Below are 18,331 nucleotides of genomic sequence, written 5' to 3' on the forward strand. Positions count from 1 at the left end.
GGCCCCCCAGTAAGGTAGCGTAATGCCATCCCATTGGGCGCAGATCATGTTGAAAGGTAGGGTTCTGTAGCCAAAAGGGAGGGAAATAATTTTGTGTACTGAAATAATGCTTTCATAACAAAAAAAAGTGTGTTGCATTACTTATTGAGCGCCCGTCATACCTTTTGGAACTCATTGTACACTGACATCGCATTTACGAAAACGTGTGCTCCGGGCAGCGGAGAGGCCACGTACCGTCTAGTGGCTGCTCGTAGAGGTGGTGGTGCCTGGCCGGCGCCGGCTGGTGGTTGAGGTCCAGCGGGTGCAGCCAAGGACCGCCGCCGCGCCGGCTGCTCGCCGACGAGCTGTTGGTCGAGCCAGACTCGCGGCACTCCAGACCCGACACCCACGGGTTCCTGCCAGACCAACAACACGGCTGCTGCGTCACGTTGCTCGGTGGCGGCCTCGCGTGTAATGTTGCAAGACTACACTAAGGCAGCAAGCGCACTGAGAGCGTGAAGAGAGCACACATCAGACATACGCAGCGAAGTATTCTTCCAATTCTGAACATACGCACATCAAAAAAAGTTTTGCATCACCTCGCTTCCGAGACCTGCGGAATCTGTACAGAAAATTGGATTAGACATCAACATAAAGATCATTTCCGTCCTATTTATTGCTCATGAAAACCACCGTACAGCGAGACCTTCAGAGGTGGTGGTCCAGATTGCTGTACACACTAGTATCTCTGATACCCAGTAGCACGTCCTCTTGCGTTGATGCATGCCTGTATCCGTCGTGGCATACTATCCGCAAGTTCATCAAGGCACTGTTGGTCCTGAGTGTCCCTCTCCTCAACGGCGATTCGGCGTAGATCCCTCAGAGGGGTTGGTGGGTCATGTCGTCCATAAACAGCCCTTTTCAATCTATCCCAGGCATGTTCGATAGGGTTCATGTCTGGACAACATGATGGCCACTCTAGTCGAGCGATATCGTTATCCTGAAGGAAGTCATTCACAGAATGTGCACGATGGGGGCGCGAATTGTCGTCTATAAAGACGAATGCCTCCCCAATATGCTACCCATATGGTTGCATTATCGGTCGGAGGTTGGCATTCGCGTATCGTACAGCCGTTGCGGCGCCTTCCATGACCACCAGCGGCGTACGTCGGCCCCACAGCAGGGAACCTCCATCTCGCTGCACTCGCTGAAGAGTGTGTAAGGTGTTCAGCCTGACTGGGTTGCCTCCAAACACGTATCCGAAGATTATCTGGTTGAAGGCATATGTGACACTCATCGGTGAAGAGAACGTGATGCCAATGCTGAACGGTCCATTCGGCATCTTGTTGGGCCCATCTGTACCGCGCTGCATCGTACCGTTGTTGCAATGATGTACCTCGCCATAGACGTCGGGAGTGAAGTTGCGCATCATGCAGCCTTTTGCGCACAGTTTGAGTCTTAACACGACGTCCTGTGGCTGCACGAAAAGCATTATTCAACATGGTGGCGTTGCTGTCATGGTTCATCAGAGCGCTCATCCACTACAGTAGCCCTTGGGCGGGCTGAGCGACGCATGTAATCGGCAGTTCCTGTCTCTCTGTATTTCTGTATTTCCTCCATGTCCGAACAACATCGCTTTGGTACACTCCGAGGCCCCTGGACACTTCACTTGTCGAGAGCCCTTCCTTGGACGGAGTAACAATACGGACGCGATCGAACCGCGGAACTGACCTTCTAGGCATAGTTTAACTACGGACAGCATGAGCCGTGTACTTCCTTCTTGGCGGAATGACTGGAACTGATCAGCTGTCGGACGCTCTCCGTGTAAAATGCTCTGCTCATGCATGGTTGTTTACATCTTTGGGCGGGTTTACTGACATCTGTGAACAGTCAAATGGACTATGTGATACAATATCCACAGTCAACGTGTATCTTCAGGAGTTCTGAGAATCGGAGTGATGCAGAACTTTTGATATATGTATATGGCGCCGATTTAACAGTCAGCCTTAGAGCTGCAAGCTACTGGCTACGGAGAAGCGCAGGTGAGGCATATCGCTGGGTTATCAGCGCACAAATATACATATGCTGGACAAAAATGTGGGAATGCCATGAGAAATGCATGCTTGAACATAAAAGTAGATGATAGCCAAGCCTGCAGGTTGCGCTGTTTTATTTGACCACGAACGCACCTGTGCAGTGCCCTCAATACTTGCAGGCGTCACTCGTGGTCAGAAGAGCGTTCTATGTACTTCAGAGTGCATTACGTTGGAGGTAAGTAAATTCGAACGTGAGCAAATTGTTGATGCTCCTATGGTGCGTACTTCCGTAACCAGTGGCGGTTCTTCAGTATAAATTATGGGTGCTGACAAATTTTTGGATTTAGTTAAATTTGAGAGTGTGAAGTTAATAACATTTGATGTATAGCAGCTATGCATATCGACAAGATAATACAATTACAGCCACTGCCAACAACAACAACAACAACAACAACAACTACTACTACTACTACTACTACTACTACAATTATAAAATGCAAAACTTATCTGACGAAGGAAAGAACTGTTTTGTGGGATTTTGTTGTTTTGTACACAAGTAAGTACAGTTTAGGGCAATAACGAATTAATGTGTAAGCTTTCGCAACTCTCTAATTCGCATTTCTGTGTAAGTGGGAGTTTTCGTGCGATTTTTTTGCATGAATGTATGAGTTCCATAATGGATGTATTGGTTCACCAATGTACTTCCGGGCCAAGAATCATTCTTACGCGGCACCCACACGACAACTTGCGTTAACTGTACACTTCCTTGTTAAATGTTCGCTTGTAGTAACACGTATTCGATTTGTCACTCTCTTAATCAAGTGATCTGTTCTCGGAGACCCTAGTTTCTTTGCGGCTAAATTTTATTGGTAACTTACTTCTCTGTTACCTGAATGAGATTTTCACCCTGCAGCGGAGTGTGCGCTGATATGAAACTTCCTAGCAGATTAAAGCTGTATGCCGGACAGACGCACTAACTCGGGAGGTTTGCCTTTTGCTAGAAAGTGCTATACCAGCTGGACTACCAAAATACGACTCACGACCCGTCCTCACAGCTTTACTTTTCTGTTGTTATTTACAATAGATTCAACAGTGTTTAGACTGGACGTGAAAGCCGATTCCCGCTCAGAAAATAACCAACCCCAAACACCAAGTACCGTTGTGGACATGATTAAGGTCAACGAATGTCTACCAACGTGGTCAGGTCACTCTAAAACAAATGTGGCACTGAGACCCACAAGGGCCTAAAGCACACCGCCGTCGACCCCACATTTAAGTGGATATCAGGGAAATAAGTGAGAGTTTTTGTGTATTTTGTATATACAATGTGGGCCTCACCATAAGAACAAAAGATTTCGCAAACATGAATAAATGCAAAAATCTGAAATCGACGGTGATGTGCTTTAGGCCCTTATGATTCTCAGCACCTCAAATGGATTACTGCATGATAAAGTTCATAATTAATATTCTACAACTCATTCAGAAACCCACAAACTAGTTTTACTGTAAATACAACTTTAACATATACTGACTTCTGATCTAATTTTCCTACAGTATGTAGTGAGTAAATTATCACATCTGAAGAGTGCACTATCATCTAGCACGACTTATGCCGAGCAAATAGGAATAAAAGTCTGCCGCGGTCTGCTACCACCTGGTGGCATGGACGTAAACTTCTAGTTGAGTGACAAGGGCTAGCTGTGCACACCGTGAACCGTACACGTTGTTTATCAAATCCGTACGTATTTGGCCCATAAGACAATTACGTCACGCGAGTTGCGCAAGCGCAAAAGCTCCTTAAAACATGCACAACTGAAGGTGCTCACGACCCTGATGCCAAGTTTGGTTGGCTCTAAGCACTATGGGTCTTAACATCTGAGGTGATCAGTCCCCTAGACTTACTACAACTTAAACCTAACCAACCTAAGGGTATCACACACATCCAAGCCCGAGGCAGGATTCGAAACTGTGACCGCATCAGCAGTGCGGTTCCGGACTGAAGCGCCTAGAAGCGCTCGGCCTCAGCGGCCGGTGGTGCCGAGTTTCACAGAGACAGTAGAGCAGTAGTGCGGTATATGTAAGTGCCTTGTCTTTCAGACAGCAGCATCTACGTTAGGTTTAACAGCATACAAAGAAAAATAACCAATAAATCCGCAAGACGTCACACAATAGCCGCCACTGTCCGTAACCGAGGTAGCCCAAGTGTTCGATGTCTCAAGAGGCACTGTACCGTAGATTTGTAACTTATACAAGGAAAGTGGAAATATGTCATCCACTAAGTCACAACGAGGGCAAAATGTGTGTTCAAAGATCGAGATTGACTGTCACTGAAGAGAATTCTGACGAAAAATAAGACGACGACTTCTGCAAAAGTCACTGCAGAAATCAATGTCGCACTTTCAAACCCTGTTAGCACCAGAACACAAAGGGAGGTGCGTAAGAAGGAATTATTTTGTGGGCGAGCTGGAATTCCTAAACCGCTCATTAGTGACGCAAATGCAAGTAGCAGAAGAACGTGCCGAACCCATAAAACGTGTGCTATGGAGCAATGGAAGAATGTCATTTGGTCAGATGACTCTTGCTGCACCTGTTTCGAAGTTCTGGCCAATTCTGTATCCCTAGAGCGAAATATGGCGCAGGTTCGGTGGTGATTTGGGCAGCGATATCGTGGTATTCCATGGGCTCCATGGTTACTCTGCAAGGTCGCATTACTTCCAACGATTATGTGACCATTTTGGATGTTCAGGTTCATCCCATTGTAAAATTGTTCCCCAATGGCGACACTGTATTCCAAGACGACGTAGCTCCTCTTCACAAATCTCGCATCATTGACTACTGGTTTTGTGAGCACGAGGATGGACTGCCACGTCTACTCTCGCCACCGGTCACCAGATCTCAATGTTACTGAGCCTGCGAGGTCCTCTTCTGCGAGAAGGGTGTGTGATCGCCATACAGCTCCATCACTATGTGAACTTGCCACTGTTTTGCAGTAAGAATGGTGTAAGATACCTTTGTAAACCGCAAAGAAACTGTATCCATTACGAGACGACATGAAAGTGCTTAGTATGCCAACTGGTTCCTACTCTGTATTAAATATAGTAACGCGTTTTGTTTTTGGTGTTTCCATATTTTTTGCCCAGATCCGTAGTTTCACTAATACCTTGGAGACAGGAATGTGAGGAAGGAGCTGGCCATCATGTTTATGATCTCTTCCTAAACACTCCTGAAAAGATTGAAACGGAAGTATGTTATTCCAAATAGCTACTTAATTATTCAGTAAAGCGACATGGACTGTATATTTCCTATTTGTACAACAGCCGCTAAAGATTGAATGTAGGAACTGCATCCTATGTCTCACTACTGGGCGGTAGGATACGCTAACACACACTATGTGATTAAAAATATCCGGGCACCTGGCTGAAAATGACTTACAAGTTCGTGGCGCCCTCCAACGGTAATGCTCGCATTCAGTATGGTGTTGGCCCACTCTTAGCCTAGATGACAGCTTCAACTCTCGCAGGCATACGTTCGATCAGGTGCTGGAAGGTTTCTGGGGGAAGGTTTGAGGTCAGGACTGTGCAGTCCAGTCCATTACAGGGACGTTATTGTCGTGTAACCACTCTGACACAGGCCGTGCGTTATGAACAGGTGCTCGATCGTGTTGAAAGGTTCAGTCGCCATCCCCGAATTGCTCCTGAACAGTGGGAAACAAGAAGGTGTTTAAAATATCAATGTAGGCCTGTGCTGTGATACTGGCACGCAAAAAAACAAGCGGTGCAAGCCCCATTCATGAGAAACACAACCACACCGTAATACCACCGCCTCCGAATTTTACTGTTGGCGCAACACACGCTTGCAGATGACTTTTCCGGGCATTCGCCATACCCACACCCTGCCGTCGGATCGCCACATTGTGTACCGTGATTCGTCACTCGATGCAACGTTTTTCCACTGTTCAATCACTGGCATTTACCGGCGTGATGTGTGGCTTATGAGCAGTCGCTCGACCATGAAGTACAACTTTTCTCACCTCCAGCCTAACTGTCATAGTATTTGCAGTGTATCCTGATGCAGTTTGGAATTCCTGTGTGGGTGTCTGGATAGGTGTCTACCTATTACACATTACGATCCTCTTCAACTGTTGTTCGTTTCTGTCAGTCAACAGACGAGGTCGGCCAGTACGCTTTTGTGCTGCACGTGTCCCTTCACGTTTCCACTTCACTATCACATCGGAACAGTGGACCTAGGGATGTTTAGGAAGGTGGAAATCTCGCGCTCCAACTTTGGTGTTATTGTCAACGTTTCCGCTTAGTCTTCCTTAGAAGTTTGTAGTCTCTGAATACTGGTGAAGATCTTCGGTACATCTACACCGATAATCTGCAAATCACTTAAGTGCCAGGCAGAGGGTTCATCGAACCGCCTGCACAATTCTCTATTATTCCAATCTCGTATACCGCGCGGAAAGAACGAAAATCAGTATCTTTCCGTACGAGCTCTGCTTTCCCTTATTTTATCGTGGTGATCGTTCCTCCCTATGTTGGTGAGTGTCAACAAAATATTTTCGCATTCGGAGGAGAAAGCTGGTATTGCAGTTTCATAAGACGTTTCCGTTGCAACGAAAAACGCCTTCTTTTATTGCTGTCCAGCCCAAATCATGTATCATTTCTGTGACACTGTCTCCCATATTTCGCGATAATACAAAACGAGCTGCCCTTCTTTGAAGTTTTTCGATGTACTCAGTCAGTCCTACCTGCTAAGGATCCCACACCGCGCAGCAGTATTCTAAAAAAGGACGGACAAGCGTACCGTAGGCAGTCACCTTAGTAGGTCTGTTACATTTTCTAAGTGTCCTGCCAATAAAATGCAGCCTTGGGTTAGCCTTCCCCCCCACAACATTTTGTGCGTGTTCCTTCCAATTTAAGTTGTTCGTCGTTCTAATACCTAGGTATTCTCACTTTTTGTTATTTAAGGTCAATTGCCAATTTTCGCACCGTTAAGACACCTTTTCTAAATTGTTTTGCAATTTGTTTTGATCTTCTGACGACTTTATAAAACGATAAACGACAGCGTCATCTGCAAACAATCTAAGACAGCTGCTCAGATTGTCTCCCAAATCGTTTATACAGGGTGTTACAAAAAGGTACGGCCAAACTTTCAGGAAACATTCCTCACATACAAGCTTAATTTCCATGTTAGAGCTCATTTTAGTTTCATCAGTATGTACTGTACTTCCTCGATTCACCGCCAGTTGGCCCAACTGAAGGAAGGTAATGTTGACTTTGGTGCTTGTGTTGACATGCGACTCATTGCTCTACAGTACTAGCATCAAGCACATCAGTACGTAGCATCAACAGGTTAGGGTTGATCACGAACGTGGTTTTGCAGTCAGTGCAATGTTTACAAATGCGAAGTTGGCAGATGCCTATTTGATGTATGGATTAGCACGGGGCAATAGCCGTGGCGCGGTACGTTTGTATCGAGACAGATTTCCAGAACGAAGGTGTCCCGACAGGAAGACGTTCGAAGCAATTGATCCCTAATGTCAGCGTCAGAGAAGTTGCTGCTGTACAAGGTAACGTTGACCACGTCACCGAATGGAGTGTGCTACGGGAGAACCAGTTGTTTCTGTACCATCTACAGCGTGTGCAGGCACTATCAACAGCTCATTGGCCTCCACGGGTACACTTCTGCGAATGGTTCATCCAACAATGTGTCAATCCTCATTTCAGTGCAAATGTTCTCTTTACGGATGAAGCTTCATGCCAACGTGATCAAATTGTAAATTTTCACAATCAACATGTGTGGGCTGACGAGAATCCGCACGCAATTGTGCAATCACGTCATCAACATAGATTTTCTGTGATCGTTTGCGCAGGCATTGTTGGTGATGTCTTGATTTGGCCCCATGTTCTTCCACCTACGCTCAATGGAGCACGTTATCATGATTTCATACGGGGTACTCTACCTGTGCTGCTAGAACACGTACCTTTACAAGTACGACACAACATGTGGTTCGTGCACGATGCAGCTCGTGCACATTTCAGTCGAAGTGTTCGTACGCCTCTCAACAACAGATTCGGTGACCGATGGATTGGTAGAGGCGGACCAATTCCATGCCCTCCATGCGACGGAGGGTGGGTGCATGTATCCTCGCAAACGGAGGACATTTTGAACATCTCCTGTAACAAAGTGTTTGAAGTCACGCTGATACGTTATGTTGCTGTGTGTTTCCATCCCATGATTAATGTGATTTGAAGAGAAGTAATAAAATGAGCTCTAACATGAAAAGTAAGCGTTCCCAGACATGTCCACGTAGCATATTTTCTTTGTGTGTGAGGAATGTTTCCTGAAAGTTTGGCCGTACCTTTCTGTAACACCTTGTATAGATGAACAGAGGAACGCCAGAACTCACTTCTGTTTTACTCGATGTCTCTCCATCAATTACTACGAACTGTGACGTCTGACAGGAAATCACAAACCCGTCACGTAACTGAGACGATATTCCATAAACAAGCAATTTCACTACAAGCCGCTTGTGTGGTACAGTGTCAAAAGCCTTTCGGGGGGGGGGCGACTTAAAATGTGTGTGAAATCTTATGGGACTTAACTGCTTAAGGTCATCAGTCCCTAAGCTTACACACTATCTAACGTAAATTACTCTAAGGACAAACACAAACATACACACACACACCCGCGCCCGAGGGAGGACTCTGACCACCGCCGGGACCAGCCGCACAGTCCATGACTGCAGCCCCTTGGTCCGCTCGGCTAATCCTGCGCGGCCATTTCGGAAATCCCGGAGGGTAGATCAGCCCAGCATTTCTTTAGCATCTACTCATTCTCATACCATGACGTGTAGGACTGGAATGAGATATCATGACTGTCTTGTATTACGTCCTGTTGCAATATGGCAATTTATGAGGGACGTTCAATAAGTAATTTAACACTTTTTGGCCAATATCCATTGAAAAAAAATGCAGAATTTGTTGTTGAACATCTTTGAATATTCCGACTTCAGCCACAATAGTTTCATGAAATTCCGATAGGCGGCGGCGCCATATGTAGCCTTCAAAATCGCGTTTGTAGCGGAGGTGCGTTCCTTGCAGAGAGCTGTCACTGCGTTCCTTTTGGCGCAAAACCAGAGCATCGGAGACATTCATAGGCGCTTGCAGAATATGTACGGAGACCTAAGAGTGATAGCTGTGACTCCAGCTATGCTGGAACGTGGGGACATACTCAATCGAGATGATCGACGGATCACAAACCATTCGCTACTCAACTGTACATCTCTGTTGGTTGTGGTGACGCACTTGCCCACCAGTTCGGGTACACGAAGGTGTTTGCCCACTAGGTTCCTCTCCGCCTAACGTAAGACCATAAAAAGTAATGTTGGACGATCCGTGCGGAATTGCTTGCGCGCTACGAAGCTCATTGCGACAGTTTCTTTTGTCAATTATCGCTACAGGCGAAACATTGTTTCATCACTTGAAAGGGAAGCAGAACATAAATTCAGGGAGTGGAACCACACCATGTCGTCTCCAAAAACAATCGAAAGCCGCACCCTCAGCCGGTTAAGTGATGGCGACGATCTTCTGGAAGGGGTTATTCTGTTTGACGCCTTCCTCCTGGTACAACGATCAACTCTGAAACGGATTGTGCTACTCTCAGCAAGCTGTAAAACGGCTTCAGGGTTGTCTTCACAAAAATGCAAATGAGCTTCTACTTCTCCATGATGACAACGCAAGGCCTCACGCAAGTCTACGCACCCGAAAGGAGCTCACGAAACTTGAGTGCATTGTTAGCCCTCATCCTCTCTGCAGCTCGGATCTCTGATGTTCTGACATCCATTTGTTGGCGTAATGAAGGAAGTACTCTGCGGGAAGCAGTACGTGGGTGAATGAGGTTACTGACGCAGCAACAGGTTGGTTTAAATGTCGACGAATAGAGCGGTACAAGCAAGCGCGCAGATCCTCCCAGTAAGGCGGCGTAACGCTGTCGCATTGGAAAGTGATTATGTTGGAAAGTAAGGTTCATCAAGAAGGGCAGGGGATAACAAGGCGTATTAGCCTCTTGAATAAGCCAACCTACTTTCAGAAATAGAGTGTTAAATTCTTATTGAACCCCGCACTTAGAAACGAGCGCCTTACTCGCATTCGAAACTGGATGGAATGGTGGAAGTGAGCCCTACGAGAATTTTTGAGGATCAGGATTGGCTTAATCCATAATAGAACACTGTTTTTCGTGTAATTAGCGTTAATTGTTTTTCCGCATCTGATACGCAAAATAAACTTACGAGGCGTGTTTTTTTAAGTAAGTACCGTTTAGAAATTAAAAAAGACGTGCTAAGATACCTCAATTTTATTTTTACATGAAAGCCTGTACCTTAATCTACGCAATGACGCCATTATCGTCTGATTCTTCCTTGTTTACATTGTGTAGTGAGTGTTTAACATGCCTCCGATAATCTTGAGTCCCGCCGACTGTGAAGTACTGTCTGTTATAAGATTTCTTAGTAATTAAGGCCTAAAAGCGATGGATATTGTGAGATCTGTGCAGTTTACGGAGAAAACATTTTGAGCGGTGGAATGGTAAAAAAGTCGGTGAGAGCATTTAAAGATGGCCGCACAAATGTGTATCATGAACTACGGAGTGGGCGTTCTTCGGTCGTTAATGAAATTTTAGTGCAGCAAGTGGACAATAAGGTGAGAGAAAACAGATGCTTTACGATTTCCTCCTTGCGAGATGACTTTCCTAATGTTTTCTGGTAGTGTTTTGTATAGCATTCTGACCGAGCACTTGAATTACCGAAAATTGTGCGCACGTTGGGTACTGAAATGTTGACGCATGTGCACAAAACCAAACGTTCATACAGTGCATTGACTTTCCTTGAGCGGTACCACAACGACGGTGATGATTTCCTAAGCCAGACTGTTACGGGCGATGAAACGTGGGTGGCCTACGTCACACCAGAATCAAAGCAACAATCTACACCTATCTTCATCTACATCCATACTCCGCAAGCCACCTGACGGTGTGTGGCGGAGGGTACCTTGAGTACCTCTATCGGTTCTCCCTTCTATTCCTGTCTCGTATTGTTCGTGGAAAGAAGGATTGTCGGTATGATGCTGTGTGGGCTCTAATCTCCCTGATTTTATCCTCATGGTCTCTTCGCGAGATATATGTAGGAGGGAGCAATATACTACTGGACTCCTCGGTGAAGGTATGTTTTCGAAACTTTAACAAAAGCCCGTACCGAGCTACTGAGCGTCTCTCCTGCAGAGTCTTCCACTGCAGTTTATCTATCATCTCGCAATTACTAAATGATCCTGTAACGAAGCGCTCTGCTCTCCGTTTGATCTTCTCTATCTCTCCTATCCCTCGTACGGATCCCACATTGCTAAGCAGTATTCAAGCAATGGGCGAACAAGCGTAATGCAACCTACTTCCTTTGTTTTCGGATTGCATTTCCTTAGGATTCTTCCAATGAATCTCAGTCTGGCATCTGCTTTACCACCGATCAACTATATATGATCATTCCATTTTAAATCACTCCTAATGCGTACTCCCAGATAATTTATGGAATTAACTGCTTCCAGTTGCTGACCTGCAATATTGTAGCTAAATGATAAAGGATCTTTCTTTCTATGTATTCGCAGCACATTACACTTGTCTACATTGTGGTTCAATTGCCATTCCCTGCACCATGCGTCAATTCGCTGCAGATCCTGCTGCATTTCAGTACAATTTTTCATTGTTACAACCTCTCGGTATACCACAGCATCATCCGCAAAAAGCCTCGGTGAACTTCCGATGTGATCCGCTAGGTCATTTATGTATATTGTGAATAGCAATGGTCCTACGACACCCCCCTGCGGCACACCTGAAATCACTCTTACTTCGGAAGGCTTCTCTCCATTGAGAATGACATGCTGCGTTCTGCTATCTATGAACTCCTCAATCCAATCACACAATTTGTCTGATAGTCCATATGCTCTTACTTTGTTCATTAAACGACTGTGTGGAAATGTATCGTACGCCTTGCAGAAGTCAAGAAACAAGGCATCTTCCTGGGAACCCGTGTCTATGGCTTTCTCAGGCTCGTGGACGAATAGCGCGAGCTGGGTTTCACACGACCGTCTTTTTCGAAACCCATGTTGATTCCTACAGAGTAGATTTCTAGTCTCCAGAAAAGTCATTATAGTCGAACATAATACGTGTTCCAAAATTCTACAACTGATCGACGTTAGAGATATAGGTCTATAGTTCAGCACATCTGTTCGACGTCCCTTCTTGAAACGGGGATGACCTGTGCCCTTTTCCAATCCTCTGCAACGCTACGCTCTTCTAGAGACCTATGGTACACCGCTGCAAGAAGGGGGGCAAGGGCGTCGTTTCGCTTCAAGACAATGACCGTCGGCATGTGGTGAATCAGACGAAAGATATATATTTTCGATGGGAAACTCGAAATTATCCTCCGTACAGCCCCGATCTTGCGCCCAGTGACTACCATCTGTTCCTGCACTAGAAGAACCTGGGCGGAAGCGTCTTCAAGACGATGACGAAGTTAAAATAGTGGCGATGAAGTGGTTTACAAGTCAGGCGGCAGCTTCTATGAGGAGGGTATTCAAAAACTGGTACAACGTTATTACAAGTGCCTCAATATTGACGGAAATTATGTAGAAAAGTAGATTGTATAGGCTTTCAAGTAAAAAATAAAATTGAGATATCTCAGCACGTCTTTTTTTTAAATTTCAAAACGGTACTTAAAAAAACACGCCTCGTATCTTACATGACAAACTTACAAGTATACCTGGGTCTTTTAATGAAACGCGTTAATAACTGAATCTACTTGGAGTCACTAAAAATACAAGATTCAGGAATTTATGTAACTCTGAAGGTTGTAAGGCTAATCGGAATCTTTAACAGACTTACGAATTGGAGCGCGTTCTTCGATTCTAGCGACATTTCAATGTGAGAGAACCAGATCAGTCTTCGAAAGGTGAGTAATCAGTCGTGACCTTATTGGAAAGTATCATCCCAGTACCGGTATTCGCTTGAAATGACGATACGCTATCATACTGCAAGCTTCGTTCTATGGTCACCAAAACGCGTGACACAAAACTGTTGCATACAGTCTTCCTGACGCGGCTACGAAACAGCAAAAGGAGCAGCTTCTCCCGGTTACTTTTAGTGGCAATGAGAGGTATTCTTCGAGCTCTGGTGCTCAAACCGTGACCGTGGCGCTAAAAAGCGCCGTGGAGAGAGAGCCTGCCGAAAAGCTAATGGCGCGTGTAACCGCAGGCATGCATCGCGCCGACAAAGAAAAGATGGTGGTAGCAGCAGCGGGCGACGTCACTGAGAGGGCGGCAGTGCTTGCAGCGCAGCCTGTACAAGGGCTGAAAGCGGCTCTCTCGCATATAAACTCTACTCTGGTGCTAGTAGAAAAGGAAAATTCCAGACACACCATCATCTTCATTCTACGAGCGCGTGCTGAAAAGTAGAGCCTCCGAATTTTTTATTCTGTTCTCAGTATCGGTTGATGTCATGCTTATTAGTCGGTCGACTTTCCCGTTTCCTGACGCAAGCTGCAACCCTCTGTCCCTAGAGAAGGCCCCCAATTGTAGCGGCAACGTAGATGTGTGTAACGCAACTAAGTCGGTGAGAGAGAAACAGCGTGCTCTAATAGAGTTTCTACACTACTGGGCATTAAAATTGCTACACCACGAAGATGACGTGCTACAGACGCGAAATTTAACCGACAGGAAGAAGATGCTGTGGTATGCAAATGATGAGCTTTTCGGAGAATTCACACAAGGTTGGCACCGGTGGCGACACATACAACGTGCTGACATGAGGAATGTTTCCAACCGATATCTCATATACAAACAGCAGTTGGCCGGCGTTGCCTGGTGAAACTTTGTTGTGATGCCTCGTGAAAGGAGGAAAAATGCGTACCATCACGTTTCCGACTTTGATAAAGGTCGGATTGTAGCCTACCACGATTGCGGTTTATCGTATCGCGACACTGTTGCTCGCGTTGGTTGAGGTCCGATGACAATGAATCGGTGGGTTCAGGAGGGCAATACGGAACGCCGTGCTGGATCCCAACGGCCTCTTATCGCTAGCAGTCGAGATTACAGGCACCTTATCCGCATGACTGTAATGGATCGTGCAGCCACGTCTCGATCCCTGAGTCAACAGATGGGTACGTTTGCAAGACAACAACAATCTGCACGAACAGTTCGACGACGTTTGCAGAAACATGGACTATCAGCTCGGAGACCATGGCTGCGGTTACCCTTGACGCTGCATCACAGACAGGAGCGCCTGCGATGGTGTACTCAACGAAGAAGCTGGGTGCACGAATGGCAAAAAGTCATTATTTTCGGATGAATCCAGGTTCTGTTTACAGCATCACGATGGTCGCATCCGTGTTTGGCGACATCGCGGTGAACGCACATTGGAAGCGTGTATCCGCCATCGCCATACTGGCGTATCACCCGGCGTGATGGTATGGGGTGCCTTGGTTACACGTCTCTGTCACCTCATGTTCGCATTGACAACAATTTGAACAGTGGACGTTACATTTTAGATGTGTTACGAGCCGTGGCTCTACCCTTCATTCGATCCCTGCGAAACCCTACATTTCAGCAGGATAATGCACGACCGCATGTTGCACGTCCTATAGGGGACTTTCTGGATACAGAAAATGTTAGACTGCTTCCCTGGCCGGCACATTCTCCAGATCTCTCACCAATTGAAAATGTCTGGTCAATGGTGGCCGAGCAACTGGCTCGTCACAATATGCCAGTCACTACTCTTGATGATCTGTGGTATCGTGTTGAAGCTGCATGGGCTGCTGTACCTGTACACGCCATCCAAGCTCTGTTTGACTCAATGCCCAGGCGTATCAAGGCCATTACTACGGCCAGAGGTGGTTGTTATGGGTACTTATTTCTCAGGATCTATGCAGGCAAATTGCGTGAAAATGTCATCACATGTCAGTTCCAGTATAATTTATTTGTCCAATGAATACGCGTTTATCATCTGCATTTCTTCTTGGTGTAGCAATTTTAATGGCCAGTTTTGTAACTGCGGAAAACGTGTCTTCAGTTGAAACACACAGAACAATGAAAGCTGTGTACGGTAATGATTGTATCGACATCGGATATGTGCGGTGTAGAGTTGTTCGTGTCGCCATGAAGGAAACAGCTGTGCGCATCTCAATGTGCGTGGCAGAGCTAACACGACTGTGTTAGGCAACCGACGAGACTTGTCGGAATCGGGTTGATGAACTCTTGAGAGAAAATCGTCGGGTAACACAAACAGGTTTCAGCTAAGTGTGGCATATGACCTTATCTTGTACAGGCCATCAATGCACAACTGCAGTACAGAAAACTATGGGCACGGTGGGTGCCTCGAACGGTCACTCCAGACACGAAACGGAGGAAATTTGGACATCTGGCAACAATTATTTGTTTTGCTGTTTGAGCATAAGGTCGATGGGTTCCTTGACAACATTGTGATAGGTGTGAAAGCTGGGTTAACCATTTTAACCTCTAAAGCAATGGAGAAAATTAAAGAACAGCTTGGAGGACTTCCCTTTGGTTGTGACGAAGCCGTGCAAGCAGAGATGTGGTTGTGACTCCGTCAAGAAAAGCCGAACTTTCAGCAGTGACGATATCAACAAACTGGCCTCTCTTCGGGAGTTTTTTTTTTGCGTATTATGTGTGAAAGCGTTGTATGGGCAACGTGTTAATGACATGTAAAAGGGCTGTATGGAGTTTACAATAATGTTCTCTTGGCAATGTGCTTTCGACTCGTTTGTTTGGAAGTGGTAAACCTGTGGAGTACATTTTTTGTTAAACAGAATATATAATCAGAACAGAAAAGTAAAGAACCAACTGCATCGCACGTGCGGAAGTAATAGTAACAATCAGTATTAAGTACATAACGCTCAACTAACGAAGCGAAAGCGAACTGCCAAAAGAACATTGCTCTGAACTCCGAAAAGACCTTTGGTGTGTCAGGGAAATGTTTCCCACGTAAGTTCCAAGAGCAACCAGTTAAAAGGATTGTTATCAGTGGGATTTGGACGCGGGAGCTTTGGTACGACGACCGATCGCTATACCTTCTCACCCACGCGAGATCTACAATACCATCACTCACAGATACGCTTTTCCTGTGCTCCGTAGCTCTGGTGATACTTTTAACCACCGTTTACGCATGTTCTACTGGACGACAGCACCCAGCACGAACTAAATCGGTATTTTGGTTCATACTCTATCTACATAAGAAGTTTGTTACCGATCTGAATGTTGAAATCAAGAGACGGGCAGAGTGAAGTTAAGCCAAGACGTAGTGGTGAGCGGATCGTGTGCGCAGGACTGACAACCATCAATTGTGACTCCTATTTGTTGAACAGCACTTGCTGCCTCAGGGAGAGTATAGAGCCCGAGATGCCAGGCCTTATAAAACCTTGTGCTCTAAATCGTGCACTGCTGAGCGAATGGTACATCGTCCTCTCGGGCGTTACTCTAGTGGTGCCATCGAAATCTTGCACAGCGTTGAGTATGATCCTCCTGAACCCAAAGATTTCATTAATGCATGGCAGTCGGGGGAAGCGTAGCAACGGGAGCATCAACACTGCGAAACGATCAAATCGCCTAGATACGCATTGACCCTGCCGCTTTCTGAATTCGACAGCTGCTCCTCGTGCGAGGCAAACTTCTCTCGTACATCCACGATTAAATTGTGATTTCCAAATGAAAATCCCTTCCTATAATCTCTCCTCATATACAGAATGCAGAAAGCGTAGCGATTGCCACAGTGAAAGTAATGAGCTAAACTTTTACAATTTTGACGTTTACTGCTTTGCAGAACGGAGTGCATAATCTTGATCTACATACTTTGTCACCCTTAAGCACAGTATTCCCTTCTTTGCACAAACTGTCCCATCGTTCTGCGGATTTGAAAATACAAGTGAACCCTGCGGCTTGGTCGGTACTTCGCACCCGGTGAGTTGTATCAGTCTATGTTCAGTGACCGCTGGGCAGGAAAGAGATGCTCCGGTGTGGGGCGGTGGGGGGGGGGGGGGGGGGGATAGGGAGGTCGAAGCTCAGCGGTCGGTGTTAGCAGGCGTGCAAGGGCCAATGTACTTGTTTCTTCGGGAGGCTTGGCCAGTATTTCCGGCACAGGCATTCTTGTAATGTGATGCTGAGAGCCGCCTTGCGGAACGGAGTGGGAGTGTCGTGGCGTACTCGCCGGTGCTAGTGCTGTCCCGGACTGCGTCTTCCTTTGGTTTCCCGGTCTGGAACACAGTTCCTTGACCGCCGCCGCTTACTGCACGGCGAACGTCGTTTGCGAGAGTTCTCGAAAAATTCAGCTCTGTCGTCGGCAGCTTCTTGTGTTGGAGCGGCTTGGCGCTTGCCTCCCTGCGTGGTTAGTAGTCACACTGCCGCACGGCGATCGACTGGTTTCTGTTAAACGAACCGGCAAAACATGTTCAGCTCTCTCCCGCAGAGCAGTTGGTTTGCCTGTTAGAGTTTGTTACTCTTCACAAAGCTGTGGGTGCCCTGATTTAACTTAACATTTGGTGACTGACTTGTGTTTTGATTTTCAGGCCTAGCGGGCTGAGCTCCGCTGTAAGCGAGATCTGATCTTACAACCGCGTTGGATTAAGAAGAAAGGGCCGCTCTGCCTTGCGGCACCCACCCTATTTGACTTTGTGGCAAGAACCGGAGTTTTAAGGTGCCACAGCCAGCTTGCAAAACGGCCAGCGGTAGATTCTGTTTAATACTTATAAGGTTTCAACACCTGCTGCTTCTCTGATTAAACTGTTCCAGCAGTTGTCTTCTAAAGATAACTAAAGCGCCTAGCATTTTTCTAGACTATCTGGTTAGCCTAGAACCGTTCGTATAGCTTGGTGGCTTGGGGAGGTTGTTTTCTGAAGGCTACTTTTACATTGGTTTAATATTTTTCTGTGTTTAATGCTTTAATAAGTTATGAATTTTGCTGCGCCAGCATTTGTTTCTGCTTTAAGTATGGTATCACTGGGATGAGCCAGAAGTTTTATGGTTGTGTCCTTGCAGCTTGTGGAGATTATTTTCTGAGGCCCCATTTTGCACTGTTAAGATAGTTTTAATACTTCCTATGTTTAATGCTTTAATAATGCTTGAATTTTGTTGTGCCAGTATTTGTATTTGCCGTGAGTGTGGGGGGGTCCTCGCAGAGTCTCAGAGAGCTTCGCTGTGTGTGTGTCTTAGATACACCACAGTTTGTCTCGTTGGGGCCGCTGCCCGAGGTCTACCTCGAAG

At 46.2% G+C, this 18,331-nt stretch overlaps 1 protein-coding gene across 1 annotated transcript in view; it reads right to left on the minus strand.

Annotated features, from left to right (window-relative positions):
- LOC126323860 (uncharacterized) overlaps positions 1–18,331 on the minus strand; it is a 488,982-nt gene that overhangs the window by 39,230 nt on the left and 431,421 nt on the right. The window contains exon 4 of the mRNA XM_049994799.1: positions 235–395. Within this exon, the coding sequence (XP_049850756.1) occupies positions 235–395 (161 nt within the window). The remainder of the gene's footprint in view (positions 1–234; positions 396–18,331) is intronic.

This window comes from Schistocerca gregaria, chromosome 2, assembly GCF_023897955.1.
Source record: "Schistocerca gregaria isolate iqSchGreg1 chromosome 2, iqSchGreg1.2, whole genome shotgun sequence".
Classification (NCBI taxonomy): Eukaryota; Metazoa; Arthropoda; class Insecta; order Orthoptera; family Acrididae; genus Schistocerca; species Schistocerca gregaria.